Below are 24,556 nucleotides of genomic sequence, written 5' to 3'. Positions count from 1 at the left end.
AACAAGTTCAACAATTGATTGTGGCCGTGACTCGCGCTCGCACCTCGCACGAACTCAAACTCAAACTCAGTCAGCAAGCGAGCGTTGTGGTGAACGGCCGTTGGCGAACAACGTGATCGTGATGCGCGCTCGTGTCTGAAACCGTACGCAGAAACTCGTGTGCTCCGTGTCGCGCTAAACAAGTGCCCCCGCAGTGCGTTCACAAGCCGGATATCAGTTCAATACAATACACTCTTTGGATTACACATACACTCCCCAAGACAACACGTGCGAAAGATCATCAAGATGCAGAACGCAGTGCTAAGCGGATTCCTCAGCCCCAATACGAGCGGCACGGGCGTCGGCGGTGGCGAAAAGCCGGCGTGTCCGGCCACCACCACCGACGGGATCAAAAAGTGTCGGTCGCGCCCTGCCGCCCCCGGCAACAACGTGGAGGCGCGAGTGCCGCGCGTGCCGGAACAACCGGCGCGTCAGCAACATGCTGCCACACCGCCACATGGGGAAAATTTCGAAGCGACACTGATTGCAGATAAATACCTCCTCCTAGAACAGGTGGAAGGCAGCTCATTGTTTCGCTGTATTGATGTCAACACACAAGAACAACTTGTGTGCAAGGTTAGTTAAAATATTCTAAAAACATAAAGAATTACGTCGTTGATAATAATCACAAAGTTGTTATTCGGTTGTGTTAAATGCGCCCCACGTGTGCTAAAAATACGAAGCGCGCGACTTAAGTCAAGGCCACTGACTTAAGTCCGCTGTGCGCGCGTTTCGCAACGTTTTTTTTGTGTGTGTGTTGTTAAAACATTTTATCATCGGCGCCCGCGCATGTTACGTAAGCGCACAAAGTAAATATTTTAAAATTTAAATTTAAACCCAACCGGAGTTGATAACATTCAAACAAAAAAATCATCACGTTGCCTAGCAACACCATTTTGATTTTTGCACAAATTGTAAAATGTAACAAGGTCCACGCGTGCCCTTGTCCCGTGAGTATTTAAATTCTCCGCAAGGTGAGAATGGAACGCGGCGTCCTCGCGAGATGAAAAAGAGTAAGAAAAAACACTCACACGGCGAGTGGGAAAATGATGGATGGATTGATATGTAAATTTGCCGCACGTTGCGCAATAGACATCCGGTGGATATATTATGTTGGTGTTGGCAATCGACGTTTTATCAATTTGTGCAGGTTGAGCAACAACGCGCGCGCACAAGCCGAAGATCATATGCAGTTGTGAAACGATTTGTGTGTCAAATTGTGTAGTGAGGTCAGGTGATGTCATTTCAAGGTGATGCTGGAGAAGAAGACAAAACATTTGTACCCTTACGGAATGATAATGACCTTGCAAAAGGTGTGAAACCTGAGCATTTCTTTTATATTAGGGTGCCACTTTCTTTCTTCCCCTGTTATTCGAGTCTTTCACTTGTTATTTTCGTTCATTCAGGGAACTTGTTACATTCCTTTTCTTTGTGTGCGGATTTCTTGACGTCCAGCATCTTTTCTTGGTCCAAACATGTTTTATTATGCTTGTACGCTCGTAAATTTTAAAGTTTCAATTGAAATTATTTTATGATCTCTTTGCTGGACGTTGTTCTGCATCAAACAGTTAGTTTCGTTTCGTGTGAACTTCCGAATCATAAAATTCAATTACACTCCTACAACAGATGGTTGGACATTTTAAGTTATGATAATTTTATTAAAAGGCTTCATCGTAAAACGATTGCAAACGCGTGACAAAGTATGATTAGATTGCGTCCGCGCGGCGTCTTCAGCGAGGAGGTTTATCTCGTCATTCTCTCATGGTCCATGAAAGTTGCCTCCAGTCGAGGTCTGCCTCTCTGCCTTGTTGAGTCAACAAGTGATGGCATTTTGTGAGACTCGATGTGTTGTTCGTTTGTCAGTTTGTGCATCTTTTAAAACTGAGCAATCGCAATAATTGCTCCGATGCTCGCTTAAATCATTTATGATGTGATAGGTTAAACGTTCGATCTCTGCGAGATTCTCTCTTCGGCGTATGTTGTCTGCGACGGCACGTGAAATGTTAGCGTAGTGAGGATAAGTGTGGCAAGCTGAGTTGAGTGTTTGTTGCAAAACGTGCAATCGTTTGATTAACGCAACATTTAAACACTGCGCAGCGTATAACATATTCTTTGGAATTAAATTTTAGCTGGTTTGTGATGACATTTTGAGTGTGAGAGGTTAATTTTTTGTTGTAATTTCGGAAAATGAATTTTTCTTTGATTAATTTTGATTAAAATGTTGGGAAAATTAAGAAAAACGTTTTAGGGAAGAAAAAATTATGAATTTTTTTTTTGATTTTTTGGGAAATTTGTTTTTTTCTTTTTTAATAAAAATGAACTGCAATTTTAGGGAAATTCGGTAGAAACACCAATTACAGCGTACAACTCAACACTGACGTCATTTCCCGGTGTTTTGATTGTGTTTTATTGAGTTTTTTACTGGAATTTGAGTTTTAAATTTTGTTTTTTGCCGAATTATGCTCATTTATAGTCAAAAATTTAACGTGGATTCAAAAATTACAAAATAAAATGTCATTTTCTATCAAAAAACACAAATAATTCTTTAAAAAAAATATTTTTTTGCTATAAATACCTACATTAAAACATAGTTAATTTGATTCAAAAGTTGATTTAAGACGACATTTATGACTTGAGAGAATAAAATTTACTCTAGCAACTAGTTAATACAGAATTATAGTACAGTTTGTTACTTTAATACTACATCTGCGCAATTGCAATCGCAACGCAAACATGTGGCAAAAGTAGGTATACGCCGTCGATTAACAAAGGCATCGTTAAACGGCGCGATTAAAACACTCGCTCGTTGGTTCTTTGCTCGCGCGCGCAGCTCGTAGAGTTGTGGACGTTGCCTGGTTGGTAATGCGTGTGTTGCACTACGCGAGAATGTTGCGAATTTTATTGCGCGCTCGTGTTTGCAATGTAATCGCGCGCGGGGCCGTTGCTCAAATGTTTGAAATGTCATTAAGCAAATACGAGCAATGTTTGCGCCTAATTCAAGCGCAAACACACGCAAAACTTTTATCACTTCACATTTTCATGCAACATTTTCCATCGAAATTGTTTTATATACCTACGCATTTGTAACCCTTGTACTTATAAACTGGTTTTGCCCTACTTGGAATTTACGAGGATATTATCTGCGACAAGACAAGTGATTAGGACTTGTCCATCGGGTCATTATCCAGTAATAACAGGTTCTATTTATAATATTCTTCTATATTTGAATGTCTCCACGGGAGTTTTATGGGTGATTTAAAGTTTAAATGGTTGAAATTCAACGAAATTTACTGATTTCAGATTTTTACAGATTATCTTTGCCCTGTGGACATAGTGTATGTAAATATTATGAAAGTGTGTACCATTAGGAAGGTATCATATTCATTGTTGTTGCATTATGCTCTTACTAAATGCAATGAATGTAATTGAAAGGTGCAAAACGTAATCGCGTTCGGGTTGCAGTCGGTTGTGTGTAATGAAATACGCTGTGTGCGCTGCGAAGGAGTGAAAGAGAAGTGAAAGAGTCTCCGGCGGCGCAACGAGCAACATTTGTAAGTAAGATTTGTAAGAGAGAAATTGTGCAAACAGCGCGCCGGCAATGGAATTAGCAGCGACAATCGACAATTATGTAGATTTCCAGAGATATATCTCTGTGTAAGATATATAAGGATTTGCCTAACGTGAAATTTGCTAATCTCACTCACTCGGCGCGTAATAAACACATCTTGATTACACATTACATTTATATTTCTCCGATTTTTTGGGTTGGAAATATTAAACATTTGATTGTTTCGTTTGTTCAATTGTCATCTTATCGGATGATGCGTCGATTAAGAAAAATTTATAATGAATTGTTGCCAAATCGCATCCTCGCGATGTGTGTGCGCATGACGAGCGCGATTGCGTAATGCAAATTTGCCAATTTCGCGATAAATAATTTTTCGAGATTAGCCGCACCAACGCAACTTGCTCGCCTGCTCGCCTGCTCTCGATATGCGCGAGAATAATAATAATGTGACACGATGTAAATTATCAATAATTAGCGTGTGTGCCAATCGCGCCGAGAATGGCAAACATGTTGCAAAATATTAATCATAATTTCGCCAAAAATTGACATTGATATTTAATATTTACATACAATATGCGCGCGCGCGCGGTGGACATCTGAAAATGGTCAGAGTTTGTAGTCATGTGTGTGTGTGATTTGATGCGAGTAGTTGCAAAATGTGTGCGCTTTGAACTTTACGTTTTTGATTTTGACGAAATGTGGCGAAACATGTGCGGCAATCGTGCGCGCAATCAGCGAGATGAATGTGTATTACTCAAATCAAACACGTTGTTCGAAACAAATGAAGATAAAGTGATTTGAAAGCTGAAACATTTTTACCTCGCCCAAAAATTTTGCATTTGCATTTTGCATTTTCTTGAAGTGATTTATGTATGCACAATGCAGTGTAATAACTTGTATGTGTTCTGCACGTTGCAGTTTATGATGTTTAATCGTGTTAGACGCGTCGACCTACAAAACAGCGCGTGATTTACACATTCGTGATGATGTTTAGCTTTGGCTAAATTTGTTGCCATGACAACACATGGTTGCCAATCGTCGGGTTTGTCACGACGTTCTGTGTGAGATCGTCTCAACGTGATAATTGTTGTATTTCGTGCCTTGGAGAGTTTTAGTTATATTTCAAGGTTTTTTTTAAATTTTGTTTTATTTTGTTTTGTGATTTTATTTTGTTTTGTTTTTGATTTGCAGGTGGTATCTCAAGACTCGCACTCGTTGTTATCCGCCCACTATCGGCTCGATTCGCATCCGCGCATTTCCTCGCTGCACGAGGTGCTGGTGTGCAATCGGCACATGTACCTGGTGTTTCCGCGATCGCACGGCGACCTGCATTCGCATGTGCGGACGCGGAAGCGGCTGCGCGAGTCGGAGGCGAAGAAGATGTTTCGGCAAATCGCGGAGACGGTGCAGGTGTGCCATCGCAACGGTATCGTCCTGCGGGATCTCAAGCTGAGGAAATTCGTGTTTGCTGATGAAGAACGGTAAGTTTTCTTTGATTTTCTTTGTTTTTAGATAGTAAAAAACATAGATTTTGGGTTGAATTTGCAAAAATTGCATTTTTTTGCAAAAACATTTCTGAAAAAATGGAATATCTTTGGAAATATTAGGTGTACAGTATTGGAAAATGTTTTTTATTCTTGAGAAATTAATTCTCCGTCGTATATGCGTAGTTATTTGTGAAAAAGTTAATAATTTGCAGAAAAAATTGATTTTTTGAGTGTTTTTAGCATTTTTAGAAATAAATTTGCAATTTTTCACATAAAATCATATTCTTAGTGATTTGGATTTGATAAAATCTATTTTTATTAACTAAGCTTTAAAAACCAAAAAAAAAATTCATTAGAAAACTCCCAAAATGAATTTTTTACAATTTTTTAAAAACTAAGTGAGGCAAAAAACAATTTTAATTCTAATGAATTATTATCTTACTAGTAATGATTTTCGTGAAGATGTCAAAATTGGCAGTTACTTTGCATGTGTGTCTTCGTCGTATCCTGAACACATTAACACCAGCCCGATATTAATAGACTAATGAGACATGTGAAACATTGCGAGACGCGAGAGCGTGCGCAGCGCGCAACGAAGGTGTGTGTATGTATTTCTGTGTGTTGTAACGCGCGCGCAATTGCTCAATGAAGTTGCATTACTCTCGTCTCGCGCATCTCGAAATAACGATCGCGTTCTTTTTCTTTTCATTATTATTTGTTTACCCACACCTCTCTCGCCCGCCCGCCAGCGAGAAAAGACGGAAAGTGTTGCGCCGCACGCGCCAAACGCTCGCACTCGTAATTACTCCCGGCGATTACGCACGAGGGACCAGTTGTGGACCGGATGTGAAATCATTTTTTATGGCCAGATCTTTAACGTGCCAAGATATTAAAATGCAATACGCGTTTTTCAGCGAAAGAAAATCTTCTATTTTATTATTGTGATTTGGATAAATTACGACAGTTATTATGACATTTGTTTATTTTCGGATGCGCGCCGTTGTCGCTCGCGCCATGAGTCAAGTTCAAATTCCCAGACGCGACGATATCATCCGGCTGATAATGAATATTATGCATCGACTGTCGAAAAAAAGTAAAAAATTATCTGAAAGGGAACAGATTTATCATGAATTTTACATTCACATTACTCACTAAAATTTTACCCTAAAATCTACCAGGAGACACGATTAAAGCTAAAGCGTTGAAAAACTGTTGGTAATAATATTGATATGGATTTTATCTCGATGGTGTCGTATTCCCACTTCCATATCAAATATTATTCCGATAGCGATGTGTGCTTTATCGTGCGTCATTCCACTACCAGAAGACATTAAAATATTCCCCGGGTCTATGACGGAGAAAATGCCGCGATAACACTTTTATTATGATTATTATTATTAATCTCTGCATATTTTCTACGCGCGATAAACAATGTTATCGTGTGGGTCTTTGGTCTAATGTGGTTGTGGTTTTGACAAAGGCAAAAACATTCGCTCTTGTTGATGAAGTTTGATGAAATATTTAAGTTGTCTCAACAGTTGGCCAATAAAATATCAGTTTTCGTCATCTCGTGTGTTGGGACAACGTCTGCTCTCTTGCACTTGTTTCCATATTTTTACAAATAATTTTTGTTTGGGCGCGCGCGTTGTTGTCGCATCAATAACACAGCGTCATTGCACTTTAATTGTGAGTGTAGTGTGTCTGCAGGACGACGACACCAGACGCAAACGACATAAATAGCAAAGTGGAGTAAACAAAGTTCAATTTATGTGCAAACATGCACAGCATCATAACAAAGAATTAAAAAAATTTTTTTTTATAAAATTTCGTTTGGATGATAATTGAATGATTTGTAGGTAGATTTTTTGTATAGTTAGCTAAAACACAATTGATTATGAGCGGATATCGACATCCGGTTCGAGTTACATTATGTTTCGATATTTCGACATTTTTGTTCTAGTGTTTCATGTTGACCTTTCCACTTTTATTATCATCTGAACACTTTATACTAATATTTTAAAATAAAATGAAAACGGGCGCTGAAATAATTTCATTCACTTTATTCATTTTTTTTTGTTTCTCGATTAGAACTTGATGAGAACGCTGAAAAGGCTGACCGCACGTGTCGCATAAATAATGAAGTACACTACGTGCATTAATAATAATAATATTCATCACTATGGCATATTATGCGCAATGCGGATGATGTTTGTTTACATTTAATGTGCCGATTCCCACCCACGGTCCAGTCAGTATTTTCAATCGCAAAGGTTGCGAACGTGGAATGCTTTCGGTTTTAATTTACGATCGGCGAGTTGATATTCTCAATTAACGTTTAATTTTATGTGTGTGTTGTGTGTGAGTATGCGTCAAGGTCGTTTACATTTTGTTTACTCGTGTTGAGAGAGATACTTTGCATTAATGTGGAAATGACAAAATGTTAAAAATTACACGGATTGTCTTTAGCGCTGACGCAAATGTCAGACGCAATGAAATCATGCGCTCTCTGGTGTGGTGTGGACTTTTCAGAATGAATGCTGATAGATGTGTGATTAATTCTTGCGCAATGCACTGTAATGCAATGCAATTTATCACAATATTGCTTGATCTGGTAAGCATGAGGGCGAATAAGTAAATAATCAACCGATTATTGTGATTAGAAGCTTTATACCCTTATATTTTTGACATTAGAAGCATTTAATCAATTATAGAGGGTGGTTTTTTTTATTGATGACATGTTTTTATTAAAATTGATGTTCATTTCGAATATTCTTTGAAATCAAGTGAAATTTGTTCTAGTTTTGTTTGGCTTTTGCGTTTGAAAGTTAAATTTAAATTTTTTCACGCTAGTTTTTCACTTTTTTATAACTTGGCAGGATGTCATTACGCGTCTAACTGGGTTTTTGCAAAAAGCGTAAAAATATCCAGGCCACACGCATTCCGACGCGCCAAAAACGCTCGCGCAAAGAAAGGATTTAATGTCACGGCCAAAGAAATTAAGGTCGCCAAGCGTACAATGTCGGATGTCGCGCTACCGACTGAAAAAAAAAACAGACAAAATCTTGATTGTCACTAGATGAAAATAAAATAAAATAATATCTGCTGTGTTTAATATTTATAATTTGCACTAGTGATGAAATTTCGCTGGCAGCGGCGTGTTGCGCTTTGCGCAATCGCATTTTTCAAATTCAATTTGCTGAAATAATTTGATCAATAAACAGACGAGTACGCGAGATGCATGCATGTGCGCGCTGAGTGCTTTTCGGCTCCAAAAAACAAATTGAAATTAAATTGGAGTGTTTTGCAATCATTTCACTAGCGTTAAATTAAAATTTTTACATTTTTATTTGAAAGCAAATTGAAGAACAAACAATGCGTTACCAAACGCTTCGGACCTGTCGTAACCGCCGACTTAATCACGCATTTAATTGCCGCTTAATGAGTTTAAATAGTTGTTAAGTCACTACTCTAAACGTTTATTGATTCAACCTTCTTGGTGTCTCACTGCAAGGCCGCAGGGGCCTCCAAAAGTCATCTCTCTCTCTACACCTATATTAAATTTTACTAACGAACGCCTAAATACTGTTATTGGCCGCCGTCGAAAATCAATAAATAATTTCAAGGCGATTTTAATTCCTGACGACATGGTTTATCTTACTGCGTACGTATAGCATCTCGGAGAGAACAAAGGATTGATCGTGTGCGGAATGACGCAAAAAGTTTGGGCAATTTGTTTCGCAGTCGGGGATAAATTTAGACGGCGCGCGCTATTTCGAGCGAGATTTACTTTTCCCGAACGTAATTGAGCGTTTTTCTGAATCATTTGTCTTGAAGTGTGTGTGTGTTGCTGCCTGCTGATTGAGAAATTCACCTCCGGGGGATATTTCAAAGTGACTTAAGTCGGTAGAAAAGTTGGGAGCGCTCGCGCGCGATCGGATGGAATTAGAAATAATTTCGTGTCGAAACGCGGCGCGTGTGTACAATACGAATTGAATAATGGGCTGCAACAGTAGTGTTTCAACACTCAAGCAACTTAGAAGCTGACTTAAGTTTAGTACAGCTACATAACATGCTAATATTGCACTGGTTTTGCATTTTTCAAACGGGCAGATGCAGATAATTCCATCTCCAGGTGTTTCTTGCGTTGTATGTCACCCACAATGCACCTTTGTGATGTTAGGTTACCGGGAGCTTCCTTTTACATCTTTTTTCGGTGACGTTTGTGTTGCATCTAGGAGCGCACCACCGAAATGCAGCTGATCATACACAAAAGTGGATCTGCCGCGGGTCGGTTGGTAGCCGAAAAGTGTTTTTGTGTGTAGAGATGTGTATGCGCATGTGCAAACATTGAAAATTCAACATGAAAGGTTGTCTTTACAAAACTTACAAAAAAAAAACGTTTATATAGAAGGAAGGTGCACATGCACATGTAGACACATTTCAAAGTGCATTCAATGAATAAATTCTAAAGATGCGACAGTTTGTATTCAAGATACGTGGGTATTGTCAATGGGATTCTCCCACGCTCGGTTTTAAAGTTCGTTATTTTTGTTTTCTAAACTAAAAAAATATTTTTTGCAAAATTTATTTTTTAATGTTTTTTTTTGCTTCCAAGGTCATAGTTTAACCTTTAGCTATGGTTTAAAGGTCCAAACATATGGTCACAATTAAATTTTGACGATTTCGTAGTCCCGTCACGTGTGTACTTCCTGCGCGCTCGCCTCGGATGTGTGTCCATGGCGCTGACAATCAAAGTCGCCGGATTATGTCACGCACGTTGTGTTGAGACACTTGGCGATTGCCCCGGGGACGCCAACGCACATTGCGACACACCATGGGTCTATGCACCACCTGCTCAACTCGTTATTTGAGCAGATGCTGCCCGCAACGGTTGCAGCGGGTTGCATCTGAACGAAATCTGGATAATTAACTTGTCTAGGCGTAATGAAGCGGTGAAATTAGGTTATGTTTTTGCTGGGTTTTAAAATTTCGTCTAGGAGATGTTAAAAATTGATTACAAACAGGATTCATGCTGACTTAAGTCATATTTTGCGAAATTATCTCGTTAAACATATGTTTCCTGATTCTCAACCGTTTCCTGCTTTCTGGGTGTAATTACAATCAGATCTTGGATGTTACACAATAGTCCCACCCCCAAACTCTTTTATTGTAGAGTTGAGAAGTTGTTTTGGTGTACTGGATGGAGATAGTCATCATTAAACTCGGCGAAAATCCAAGAGAAGCGTCTGGCATCTGCCACCGGGTGGATTTTTATTTTCGACCTTTTTACCTGCCTCTGCTTTCGGGGTTGTTAGTTGTGTAAGAATAGCTGGACGCCACTAAATCACTTCCTTTTTACAACTTTTACAACCGCCCGCTCCGGCGACTTAATACTCGAAATGGAACAATCAATGTGCGATCAACAAAAGATTTTTTAAGTAGGCTGCGATGGCAGAAAGGTGCGCGAAGGCAGCACAAAAGAAGGGCATGTGCAAGCCATCACTAGAAGAGACTTAAGTCACACGGGAACATCTGCTCTTGATCGGGTAGCAGAACATAAATTTTCAAACTAGCATAATATTTATTTTAAAATTTTTTTGAATTTTTATATTTTTACTATAATGACTTAACTTAAGTCACTTTAAAAATTTTCGTTATTGAATTAAAAATTATTGTTTTTATCATGCGCTTATCAAATTAGAGCGAGGATGCGAAATGCACATTTTTGCGCCGACTTAAGTTAAGTCACTACTTGCAAGTTGCGCGCGCTAGCGTTTATTAAACGCCGCTTGTCCTCATTTAATTCGCATCGCTTGGCGTTGGCATTGCTGTGTGGTGGCCTGATTGCGACATCGATTATACACATTGCATTATCTTTTCTTGCGTTTATCACACTCGCCGTTAGATATTCAGTGTGTATGTGTGTGTGCTTAATTAATCGAAACTCTCGGGAGGCCTCACAGATTCGAAATGCAATGTGCCATTGAAATGCTGCTGCATGTTGTTGTGATTGTGGTTCGGGACAATAATAAATTAATTACGAGGCAACAGCACGCGCCAGAAACAAACAAAGCGATGAAGAAAGGAAACAATGAAGGAGCGATTTGTAAATGTTTAGTCGTTTAGCCGGCTTGTTTGCAATTGCGCGATGTTTAGCAAATGGCTATTGCCAAGAGATGGAGATGGATATTACATGCAAATGTGGTAATGTACACTGTGTTAAAAAAATTGTGTTCGCTGGTGGTTTAACCTTCATAAAAATGGACTTTTATTTACTACTACACAATGTAAAGGAATATATAGTCAGGGCTACCTTATCATTTAATTAATATTTGTATTATTTTCTGTAGAATTTCTTTTTTTAGGATTATTGAGTTTTTTTTGAGGTTAGGGAACGATTTTTGTTTATTTTCTGAATTTTACTCAATTCTGACTTAAGTTTGATGCAAAATATTGGTATATACCTATATAGTCTCGGCTCTCTTATAATAATATAAATAATATTTGTAGTAAATTTTGTAGATTTTAGTTGTTTTAGGATTATTCTGTGTTTTTTCGAGGTTAGAGACCAAAAAAATCAAATTTTTTAAATTTTCTGTATTTTTATCAATTCTGACTTAAGTCACTTCTAACTTTTGTTGCAATAAATTGATTAAAATAATTTAAACGCACGTAAATTTAGAATTCATCCAGAATTTAAGAAACTTTAAATTTTTTCCTCTTAATTTATTTATTTAGCTGCTATTTTGCGATTTAAAAAAAATTTACTTACAAAATATGAAAGAGAATTTGACAATTTAATTTTTCAAATTTTTTCATCATCTTGTTCTGTTGCCAATATCACATATTTCGCGTTTATCGTACGCATTTTATTATTTGCGTATGTAATTTCAGTTGCATTGCAACTGAAGGTGGTGCTGCTGCAGTGTCGTAATCGCCGCGAATCGGCGTGCGCGCGCGCGCACGTTGCGGTTGAGCAAGAGCTGCGCGAGCCGCTGAGCGAGAATCGCGGGCGCGCGCACAATGGAAACAACCTTGCTGTCGCCTTCACCTACTTGCGTGTGAACCAAGTTGCATTTCGTATACTTGGCCTTATTTTTTTCTTCTTCTTCTTCGTCTCCCGCGTATACGACCAGCTACACAACTAGCACTTGCAGTGTTTACACGTCTCTGTAATTACAATTACAATGTTAATCTATCGCAGAAGTGTTTAATCCGAATGTGTTTTGCTAATTTGTTGCGTTGATATTGAAGGTTGGCGTCCTTTGCGGTTAGTTCCATTTTGTTGTTGTTTTTATTATTAAGCAGTTGAGCGGAGATAATTGCGTTAATCACACAAATTAGCGACGTTGACGTTGTTGGTGTCGAGGCGAGTGTGCGTTTGACTTTGATTCGCAAATTTTGACCCAGTTTCAGCAACCTTCACTTACTCGTAAAGTGCTTCATTATTGAGCACAGAGCAGCAAGAAATTCAAAATAAACAAATAAAGATCTAAATATAACTAAAGCATCAAATCAAAAAAAAAATTAAAAACTTTTCATTTCGGTTTCGTTCTGTAATTTTTGTGTAATAAAATTAAAATGTGTGTTTTAGCGATTAGAAAATCATAAAAAAACGAACACGAGTTCAGTTGCAAAATCGCATCGATTTTTTTCACGTTTTGTGCAACACCGTTTTGTGCGCGATTATGTCACATTTCGTAATACATGCGCGTATTTACCTATTACCTACGAATCGAATGCTAAAAATTTAGTTATATGTAAAGTAAAGTAAAAATAAGTCACTCGCTCGATTCGAAATCTATCCATGTAACACAACAAGTGCATAATCGCTGGCGGCGGCGGCGGCGTTTGGTGACTTGCATTTCCGCATTTCTCTTCGACGCGCCGAGTGCGCGCGAGAGTCGGTCGCCAAGTCTGCGACTGCGACTGCGACGATTACTTAACTCTCGCAGCGTCGACGACACGGCGTCTAATCGAGACGAACGGCCTTTGCGCGAGTGCGGAAGCGCGAGAAATAGTCGCGCGCGCAGCTTGAGCTTTCGAAGCTTTTGCTTTGCGCGGTGTCTCGCGGTCGGTCGTTGACTTGCGCACACGCCAAACCAACAAAAGCGTTTGGTTGCGTTGCGTTATGCAAGTATACACACTAAAACAGACTGCAAGTGCACTTTAAGTCACTTGATTAAGTAACAAAAAATATCGATTGATTTACACAGAAAATAAGAGTCTGGCACTGACTTAAGTAATATTTTGAGTGCAATTAGCACAGTTGGTTTATATATTATTGATTGAATTTCGTCACTTTCGGCGCCATGTTGTAATGCGTGCACTCGAATTGCACAAAACGCGCACTCGGATCTCTGTTTGCGTTTGGAAACTGTACGCACGATGAAACTGAATTTATTTCATGTTGATACTCGCTCTGATATCGATAACAAATATTTGCACCGCACTTTTCGCCAGCGCGCCGCCTCGAGAGTAGCGGAATTTGTTTGGATGTCACTTTACATAAAATGTTGTAAATATTTGTCGGGCAAGTGCTGCGATAACTAGCACTAGCATATTGCAATTAAATTAAATACTAGTATCAGTTTGTGTGGGTGTGGATTTGATTGAAGTGAAAAGAAAGTTTTTGCGCAATTTGGCGCGCTGTGCGAAAGTTTTCGCTCGGCGCGTCGCAATCGCAAGTGAAGTTGTTTTAGGGAAAGGTGTAGAAATTTCCAGCGATGAAGAAATGTGCATAGAAAGCACATGCGCAGCGTGCTTGGGTCGTTGACATGATGTGTATTTATAAAATTACACGTATTTTGGCCGTCCGGCTAATTTTAACCTGTGAAAAATTTATTATTTACAAACATTGCATTTTATGTTTTATTTGAGTATTATAGAATTGTTAGAAAGTAATTTCACCTGTTCAATGACATAAAGTCGAAAAAACTTGCATAATATCCGGGTGCGTTGCTCTCTTTCGCGAATAAATAAATACGCGATCGAGTGCGTTTACCCTCGCGACGCGCATGCGCGTCTTACTTACTATTACTAAGTAAGTGTTGTTGCGGCGTGGCGCACAATGTGTGTCAATTCCTATCGCTATCGCGCTCATTATTGCTATCGATTATGGGCGGCGTATTGGCAAATTCAGACATTTCTATTCCTGCTTTTCGATTTCGAGCCACAATCGTAAGTTGAGTGAACCCGGCGGGCGCGTTTGTTGATGTAGGTTGATGTGTGTTGACGTTTTAGCGGAGAAAGCAAAATTTAGATTTCGTGGCGCTTGGGCGAAGGAGAGAAGAGAAGGCGTCACGTGTGTTTGTGTTATGTGACGAAACTAGAATGTGAAATGTTTTTTCGAGTCAGCACAATAATGAATTGTAATATATAACAGAAATTGCTAAGAAATTGTGCGCTTGGTAATTGATCCTTTCTTTTTTTTGTTTCTTGCTTTGTGTATTTTATTTATTTTATTTGAATGAAATGTCTTCCTTAGTTTTTATTTTTGTGTTTAAAATGCGATGAGAATTTCAGATGCAGCTTGAGGTATGAAGTAATTGTGATTGTGGTAAAAGTGTGTGTACAAAAGAAAGTAGAGGTGGTTTTCTTCCGCGTTGCACTCGGTCGGGTGCACTTTTTGCGATTGGTTTTGTGCGAATTACGCAATTTGCAATCAAACGCGAAGTCTTATAATTGCATCGAGAAAATTGATTTTCATTGTGTCTTTGTTTTATTAATTAACTAAAGTTTCTAGTAATGGAAGTTATAAATAACTTGCAAATAGAGTTATTGTTTTGTTTAGTTATTTAGAAAAAATAAATCAGTTATCTGCTAATTTACTACATTTTAAGAAGTTTCTTTTTGTTTTTCATGAAATTTGAATTTTTGAATGCGCAACACACATTTTTTCTTTATTTAGCGCAGAGTTGTTGATTTTTTAAATAAAAATACACTGAAAATTGCGAAAAACCCTAAATCAGAACTAAAAACAAGGAAAATCTATTTTTTACCTTTTAAATGAATAATTTCTGCAGAAATATCTAAATAACTGTGACTAATTTTTATTTCCTAGCATTTTAAAGCACGGTTAACAAAAATAACAATTGAATCAGCTGTGCAATAATAAAAACTGAAAATTTTTCTTAAAATATTACAAAAATTAAAATAAAAACAATTTTTTTCCTAATATTTTACCTCAGATGATATTTTTTACTAAAATTTATTTAAAACAAAAACCTATTTACTAATATTTAGCAGCATAACTTGCTGGAATGAAAGTGCATCGCATTTCACACACGATTAACTCATTTGCAAGGTTGGATTGGCACGCTGCGCTCGCGTTTGCCAAACCGAGCAGCGCGCCGAAAGAAAGTACGAGTTAAATTACATAAACGCGCCTGATTAACCGACGCCGCCGTTGCCAAAGGTAGATTTGCATTTGCATGAGCGTGGAATTCGCTTCCAGCAAATCACGATCCGTCAAGCTTAAAGCAAGCATTCTCGGATGGTGAAAGAAAAGAAAGTCTTCTGCTGTTCGAACCGCAGAAAAGACGACGTAATTTCTAAAAATTTCGACATTTTCATCATCGCCGCATTTACGCTCATAATTTAATAACTAATTTGATTTGTTGATTTGTCAGACAGTGTGTAACTGGCTGTGAAATACGGTAATTATATGGATGTGTGAGTACACACACTACAACTGATGTGGAAACACTGCAATGACACCACACTTGTGATACCTTCGGATGGAGGATTGGGAAATACACGACGTTTTCGTTGGTCTCGCCTTTCTTACTTCTCGTACTCTCAGGTGTGTGTGGCTGTTTGCTGGAGCAACCGGAGCTGATTTCACACATCGTGCATGATTTTTTTTCTTCTCGCTTCTTTCAACGAACAATTTCTCAAGTGCGAAAACGCCCAGCAGTGCACACACATACAGTATTTCTTCACTCTTCAATCTCTTCAATTCGAAACATTAGCAAACAAATTGTAACAGATTAAAACTACAGAGTGTCATTTTAATGTCTTAAAAACTTTATTTTAATATAAGCTGAATTTTTTATTTTAGCACCACTTTTTTCACGGTTTTATGCACGAAAAATGGCATTTTAGTCACGGGCGGTCAAAGCCGTGACTAAAGTACTTTTTCATGTATTCTGCGAACGAAATTTGAAGTTTTTTAATACAAAAATTCAAATAAAAAACTTCAACAGTGCTAAACGTTATTAAAATGCCATTTAGCGCACTTGTTACTTAATATACTATTATATTAGTAATATTGAGTGATTTTGATTGTTTTCTAGAGCACTTGGTGTATAGTTGAACAAAGCACACGCCTTGTTTTTCAGGTGTGGTCCGAAGTGAACTGAATGCGCACTTATTTATTATGCGCTTTAATACTTCTACTACTGATGGAATAATGTCAGTGATCTTATTAGCGAATTGTTGATGTTGATGTGGATGTAATTGTCCAGCTTCTGGGTGCGATTTAAAATTATTATTTGAAATTTGAAATTTTCGTAAATTTTATCTGCAGATAATGGAAACTAATGGAATCATGTTGCTAGTTTTGTATAATATGTGAATGTTTTATTTGCACAATTCAATTCGGTTTCAATTTGTGGCATTATTGCGCTCGCTTGCTGAACACAATGTGTCATAATAGTGTTTGGGTCTGGCTGTGTGCGGCTCTGTGCAAATCGATCGGACCAGCAGCAACTCGAAAATTGCCCATTAATAAGCGGCGCACGTTTTCGCACATTCGTAAAATGTTCGGTTTTTATTTGGCTCATTGGCTCTGCGAGTGTTTGAATCGCGCCGACTTTCAATGACCAACTGGAGAGTATGATTGCACAAACAATTATATTAGTAATAATAACGCACTGTTTTTGGATTTGGATGGTATTGAGTTACCCGCGAGAGAATTGCATAATTATTGTTATTCGTTGATAATTCGAAAATTATTTGTGGTAGAGTATTGATTCTTTCAAAAATTGATTTTGTATTAAATTTTATATTTGATTCTTAAAAATTTTGTAGGTGTGATTATTCGATTAAAAGTTATAAACAATTAAAGTTGGATTTTGTGAAAAAAATTGAATTTTTTCGACAAATTTGTTTATAACTTTTGAATATAAAATGCCCTAAACAATATTTTACTACTATTTGACAGAGAATTTTACGCTGAATATATTTATGAAAAGATAATTATTATAACTTGATTCGTTTTTGAGTTATTGCTAAAATATGATGAATTAAAATTAGATGTTCCAAAAAAAATTCCTAATTTTTTTCACAAAATTGTTTATAACTTTTGAACAGAAAATGTTAAAAACAATATTTTACTGTTATTTGACAGAGAATTTAATGCAGAATATAATTCTGATAAGATATTCATTCGAACATTGTTGGTTTTTAAGATATTAACAATTAAAATTGCATTTTCAGCAAAAAAATTAATTTTTACCACAAATATGTTGATAACTTTTGATTAAAGATTATTATAAACCAAATTGAAGTATTTTTTGATAGAGAATTTAATACCGAATATATTTATGAAAAGATACTTAAAATTCCTTGATTGGTTTTTATGTTATTGATTAATAACGCAATTTTTATCATGAAAATAATTGCAATTGAAACTGGAACCTACTCGCTACTCTCCCATGTCTGTTACCTAATCAGTTTTGAAATACATCAGAGAGATATCGACTACATATTGGCAACACATATTCATACAGTATCAAATTCGAGCCGATTTCTTCACCCATTCGCCATGTCGAGTGGCGTTGTTGAGCTGTGCCTACATGTCGATTAATATTCCGCTGTGCTCCCGATATATATCGAAAATATCTCCTTTGTCCGCCGCAGCGCACCATATTTTGCCGAATGCGTGTGTGCATTATTTTTGCCCCGATGACCAAGCAGAACGTGACATGTCTGCCTATGTGTGATGATGATGATGATGATTTTCGACCGATACAATTGCATCATCGCCGCGGATGGACATATCGGGCGTGTGGAATGGAATGTTTATTATGTCGAATTACAAATTGTTTCGACTTTCGACGTGGACGCACGTTTGCCAATGGATAAATGGATAAATCTTAGAAATTGCTTCATTTGTGTTTTGCTTAATGTGCGCTATTTCTATCTATGGCTTGGATTAATATTAAAATATTAATCATTGCATAGTTAATATATATTAGAATAATGAAAGTTCAGGGTATTTTATAACTAATATTACAAAAGTGAATGTTTGTTACTCTTTCACGACTAAACCAATCAAGTGATTTTGATGAATTTTCAGATAAATGTAGATTAGATTATGGAAAATGACATAGACTACTTTTTACCACGAAAATAAAATTTTGAAGGGTTGAAACAAGGGTTGAAAGTTGACATTTAGGAGAAATTAGTTATAATTGCATAATTTGAACCTAGATGGAGCTGAAATGCCATTATTTACATTTTTGTTTTTGTATCTTTTTAGATAATATTATAATAGTGTATGTTTGTTACTATTTCACGCCTGAATTACTTTATCAATTATGATAAATTTTGGTATAAAGATAGATTATATTTAGGGAAAAGACATAGACTACATTTTATCGCCAAAAAAATATTTTAAAGGGCTAAAACAAGGGTCATCCCCTTATGTTTGCATAATTTCACTCTAGATGGCGGTAAAATCCATTTATTTGCATTAAATTTACGAAATAAACTATTTTGTAAATAATACACACTCTGCAGGGACAAATCACTAGTTTTATTTATTATTATTATTATTATGATTATTATTCTTTCTGCGCATGCAAATGTCACACGTCGAATGTGTCAGTTTAATACGCGTATTGCACGCATAATTCAATAATTACTCAGTCGAGTTGACTTTTGTTCGAGTTGCAGCGCTTTCTAGAGCTTTGATTTATCCGCAATACCTTCGCCTGACATGATTTTACTCTCCACTTTAAAAAAACGCATGCGTACTTACCAAACCCAACAACGCAGAGCAATATGGATGTGTAAATTGTGTAAATAAGCCGACGCGAAACATTTTGCAACTCGCTCTCGCATGGGCACGAGTCACTTGCAGCTCGTAACTTGTGAGCGAATTAAATTATTATTACAAACCTGAAGAGTGTTGCAAGATGTAGAGCTTTCGAGTGAGGTTAGGTGCGGTGTTGCGTAACCTCAACATGCACACGCCCGTCAATCATGTTATTAATATCGAAACAAATGAAATATGACATGGTGTTTATTTATTTTATGGTTTTTCTGGTTGTTTCAGGACGGAGTTAAAGCTAGAATCACTCGAAGACGCCGTTGTGCTCGAGGATGAAGACAGTGATTGGCTGCATGATAAGCGGGGGTGTCCTGCTTACGTGAGTCCTGAAATCCTCAAAGCCGGCGCGCATTATTCGGGCAAAGCTGCGGATATGTGGTCGTTGGGTGTTATACTTTACACTATGCTCGTTGGAAGGTAAGATTTTTGTTAATTTACTTTTTTAATTGAAATTGTATGTTTGTGTCACTTTCACGCGGAAACCACTAATCGGATCATCATGAAATTTTGTATTAATATTCTCAAGGATATTGAGGAGAACATAGGATATTTTTTATTTAAAAAAATTTAGATGCGCAGGTGTAAAATGTCTTCAAAATGATTTCGATCATTTAAATTTTATGAAAACTGAAAGTTTAACTTGTAGACCTGTCAAAGGGTAGTGCTGGTGCTTCACTAGTCGTTAGTTAATTCGGCAGGTGAACTCTTTCCATCTCTTTCATTCTTTCTTCTTTGTGAAAGAGTTTGTTACTATATTTACTATAAGAAATGCATGATGATGCATCGATGCACCTTGCGCTGGTTGTGAAATTCCGAAGAGTCCCTGTGGCCCCCCATTAAAATTTCAAAATCTTGATTCGTTCGAAATGTGCGCTGGCAAAATGTGTAGCAACATAGCTTTGTACGAGTAGTAGCATCATAGTGCCTGAGTGAGTGACTCAGTCAGTGTGTGTTGGTTTTTTTACCTGAAGTCTTTTTGGGATCGCTTTTTCAGCTTCTCTTCTCTTATCATGCTCGTTTTGTATCGCGTCTACGTTTTTTTTTTCATTCGGTTAGTTTGCGTGTTTCTTATTTCTATTCTTGCTTGTCGTGCATTTTGTGATGTGTGGGGCTTCGTATGCGGGCCTGCATCTTGCGGCAGGTGCAGAATTTCAAGGGTTTATCTTATCGGCATACGTAGGTCGAAAAGGCCGAAATCGCCTAAGCTAACGTCGGCGTCTTCTTTTTTCGTGAGGCATCTAATTTATTAATTGCGGCAGGTGCTTGCGTACAAAATGCCATGATTTTAGCTTGATTTTTGTTTTCTGTTGCAGACCACGCAAAATTCATATTCAGAGCATGTGTTTATTAAAATATTAAATCAATAAGTTTGGTTTTTATTGAGTTAACGTCATCATTTATTTAATTTACATTTTTAAATATCGTGTTATGTTGCAAATTATTTTATGTTTTGGCATTTTTCGATGTATTGGCATTTTCAACAGTCGATTAAAAATGGAAATAAATAAATAAATGCTGAATGTTTTGAATTTTTAAAGAATTGCTGTGTTTTGATTGGACTTTTGTCAATTTTGATGACTCAGAGAATAAGATCATCGCCACACCGAAAGTCGTCTCGACCCGTTTTAACCTTTCCCAAAAATGCAAAGCCTGCAACTTGTTAAACTCGGCAAATAAGGTGTTATTATCATCGTCTCTTGTCCACGTCCACCCAACACGCGCACATCTTACACACACTTTCGTTTTGTTATTTTGTAATTTCGCAATTTTCTCCGAAACAGTTTTAAAACTCTACCGCCTTCCGAAATTAAGCCGCTCGCTTCCATTTTCACGAAGCAATTTAAATTTTACATTTTGAGATATGCAGTAAATTTGAAACTTTTTTTGCGCGTGCGTTCAAAGCGTTCGTAAAACAACATACGAAACGATGATCGAATAATCACCGAAGAGACAAAAATACTTAATACGTATTCGTTTGGGGCGAGCGTTCGAATGGAATTTGGAATCGAGAAGCGAACAGGAAGACGGCGAGTCACATTCAGCTCGCAAAAAATTCGAGAACACGTTCGACGCAAAACACCAACCAACGAGCAACACACATGTATATTTTAAAATTCGAACGCACGTCGAACAGATGACGTCAGCATTTATATTCATTCCGCTATTCACATTCACAGGATGTTCTAGTGCTAAATTTTGCTGTTCATTATTATTAAATGCTTAGGTTTTTATATTTAAAGAAACTTGAGTCAGGGAATACAGAATACACATCATATATTTATTTTTATTCTTGAATGTGGATTATTTTACGAAAAAAGACCTGCAAAATACGAAAAATAGCCAAAATATGTAAATGACCAATCAGAGCGAATAACTCAACACTGACGTCACTTCCCCCACCTCGACCCCATCAGATATGGGGAGAAATACAAGCAAGAAGCAATTTGGTTGTTATTTATTTGGATTTAATTAATTTTTCATCGTTTTGGTTAAAAAAATCATCAAGTTTTCTATCTTGCTAACTCAATATTGACGTCAGAACCAATTTAATATAATTTTTAACACCATAAAACCACAGTTTCTGCAAAAATATATTTTTTTCTTGTGAATAATATCTATTTCCGTGCATTTATCACCCAACTAGTTTAATTAACAAGATAATATTTACTTCCGTCGAAAATTGTCATTTCCTTTCGATCACAAGACCTATGCACTTCCGTTTCGATAACAAAAGCCTATCGATTGTCGTCAAAACCAGTATCCACTAGGTATCTACCTGATATTATTGACCGCTTATCTCGTTTGCATATCAAGCCCACATTAAAACCTACATTACCACTTTGTGTGCTGGCTGCAATATGTCGTTGGTGATTAATTCAATATTTTATCAACGCATGAAAGTCGCAACGCGAAGACTTTCCCATGGTTTAATTCCAGCACAGCGCAAGAAGTTGTGCGATGTGCTATGAACCCTAACGGATATTCCATATGTCGTCCGTTCGATTCTCCATTCTTTGTCTGCTTCTTACAGAATTTTAAGGTCAAACAGCACGAAGTTATAAACGCGAACAGGTGATGGGAGTATTTTCAAATTTAGGGCTATGCTACAGCTCAAGGGGTTTCTTGAGGGATAGAAGAAGCAAACGTCGAAAATGCGATAGCATGTTTCACATCCGCTCGAGAACCATATGTTACTACGATTATACTCACGTAGTACTGCTTTCAGTTTCAAGTTTTTGCATTTTTCTGCTTTTATTTTTATTGCTTCTTGTCAAGTGCGTAAAATAAGAGCACTTTACTAAATTAGGGTTTTTGCGAATATTCTTCAACATTTTCTTCACTTTTTTCTTTATTTTTCGTTGTCCAGTGCATGTTTCACGTCAAAACATCACCGAATTTCAAACGCGTGGCGTAGAGTTAATTACGCGTTGAATAAGTGCTCTTTAAAATGCACCCATTTAACTTTTTCGGCTGCGTTGGCTTTTATTCACGAGGGGAGCACGAGTTACCGCGTAACAAGTACACTCGTGTCAAGTGCGTGCAGGTGTCATTAAGGGCTTCATTTATTCCGACCCCTTCGTTAGCTTTTTGAACAACTCCAACTTTAAAAAAATATGCAAAACACGCACGTGTACCTACAATATAATACGAATTAATTAATATTTAATTTTAAATTTTCTATTTCTTTGTTACAGATATCCTTTTAATGATTCCGAGCATGCCTCACTCTTTGCGAAGATATCCCGCGGGCAATTCGTCATCCCCGAGTGTTTATCAACGCGTGCGCGCTGCCTGATCCGTGCCCTCCTGCGAAAGACGCCCTCGGAACGCATCACCTCCGAGGACATCTTCCACCATCCGTGGCTGGCGCGCGAGGACCGCGATCATCAGTCGCGCACCTATGATCAGCTTGTGCCCGAGTGCAGTCTCTACGATGACGAGTTGTAATTGAGAAAAACACTCTGCAACTGCAAGCAAAAATCAGAACAAATCTCAATGTTCATGTTCATGTGATTCCTAAAATTAAGCTAAGTACAACGCAAGTACATAATTCGTGGCACTCGGCGCAGTGCAACACACAAGCAAACACAAGTGCAAAGACGTTTTTATTATTATTATTATTATTATTATTTTCTAAGCGAAGATGCAAACCAAACGGAGCTGTGTTTTAATACTACTATTAACTAACTACGGATTAATAGTCAAACCTACTACAGAATGCAAGATGGATGCGAATATTTTTTACTCTTGAAGCTTAGAACAACCACACACAGGAATAACAAGAAATCATGCAATTTTGTTTTGCCACACACGCTGAAGACAGAAATAATCTTGTTTTCAATTGTTTTTACTTTATTTTTGCGGGCGTCGCGAGCTGCGTTTGTTGACCGAACGTAGTCCCTCGCGACATGAGAGAAAATTTTATTTCGTTTTATAAGTTAGTTGAATTCGGGAATCTTTCTCTTCTTATTTGTGTTCGGCGAAGATGTTCAAATCTCATTTGGATTTTTATTGTTGAAATCGAAGCGCAATTACGAAAACTAAAACAACTAAAAAATGCATCACTACCAACCTACCCAACTACGAAACACATGTGAACCTACTACTAGATTGTTGGAAGCTGTTTAAGAATATTGTTATTATGTATTTTTTCGTGTTAGGGAATTATTTATTTCTTTAATTTTAGCGCGCCGAAGGTTAGGCAAGTTAGGCAACCCAAGAAACTGAAGACTGATGCTAATTGTTTCTTTCCTCTTGATGTTTGCACTCATCTTTTCACACACACACAGTAACACAACACAAAGACATCAACTGTGGTTGATGTTTCGATTGAGTGAATTTTTGTTTCGATTCGTTCATATTCTCCCAATCTATTTAGCAGATTTGCCAAATTTTATATTAGATATATAATATTTTGTAAATGTACATTACATACGCGGGGTTAAATTTATAAATAATGGGCATTTCGATTAAATATCAATCATTCTCATGTTGAATCGATGCAATTTTAGCAATGAAGCAATTTTGATTTATTTGTTCTATAGTTTTAATATGTTTTAAACTCTTGAATGACCGAAAATTGGCGATTTGTTGGCGAAATGAGAGAAAATACGAAACTAATCTATGATCTCGATTTATTTGTACGCGTTTTATTCTTCTTTCTGATGATTGCGATATCGAAAACAACACACACACACACACGACGCACACAAACACTTTGTATATTTGTTGTAAATAGCTTCTCGCATTTGTGCATATATTATACATTTATAATTAAGCGTTATTCATGGTGAACGTGAGAGAAGAGGACGAGTTGGCGACAACTGTTGTTCATTACAAAAAACGTTACAAAGAAAAAGAAACAAATGAAGATTTAACTATTAAAACTGTGTTTTTGTATTA

At 37.2% G+C, this 24,556-nt stretch overlaps 1 protein-coding gene across 1 annotated transcript; it reads left to right on the top strand.

Moving 5' to 3' along the window:
- The first annotated feature begins 12 nt into the window (after window positions 1-12).
- On the top strand, window positions 13-24,540 carry trbl (tribbles pseudokinase 2). The gene is made up of 4 exons (XM_065307642.1): window positions 13-615; window positions 4,799-5,088; window positions 19,379-19,570; window positions 22,849-24,540. Exons 1-4 carry the CDS (start codon window positions 286-288, stop codon window positions 23,099-23,101), a joined length of 1,065 nt encoding a protein of 354 aa, XP_065163714.1. The 5' UTR covers window positions 13-285; the 3' UTR covers window positions 23,102-24,540.
- Window positions 24,541-24,556: the final 16 nt, after the last annotated feature.

Source organism: Atheta coriaria, unplaced genomic scaffold (genome assembly GCF_025399875.1).
Source record: "Atheta coriaria isolate IRGN ID8LTWV9N9 unplaced genomic scaffold, Caltech_Dcor_3.1 hic_scaffold_7_pilon, whole genome shotgun sequence".
Taxonomy (NCBI): Eukaryota; Metazoa; Arthropoda; class Insecta; order Coleoptera; family Staphylinidae; genus Dalotia; species Dalotia coriaria.
This window is presented reverse-complemented; position numbering and strand designations above follow the sequence as displayed.

Bases quoted from the DNA above. Each gene is read 5' to 3' on its own strand.
- trbl (XM_065307642.1), top strand. From the start codon at position 286: ATGCAGAACGCAGTGCTAAGCGGATTCCTCAGCCCCAATACGAGCGGC. The intron at 616-4,798 runs GTTAGTTAAAAT...TTTGATTTGCAG, and splicing joins AAGAACAACTTGTGTGCAAG to GTGGTATCTCAAGACTCGCA. The intron at 5,089-19,378 runs GTAAGTTTTCTT...TGGTTGTTTCAG, and splicing joins GTGTTTGCTGATGAAGAACG to GACGGAGTTAAAGCTAGAAT.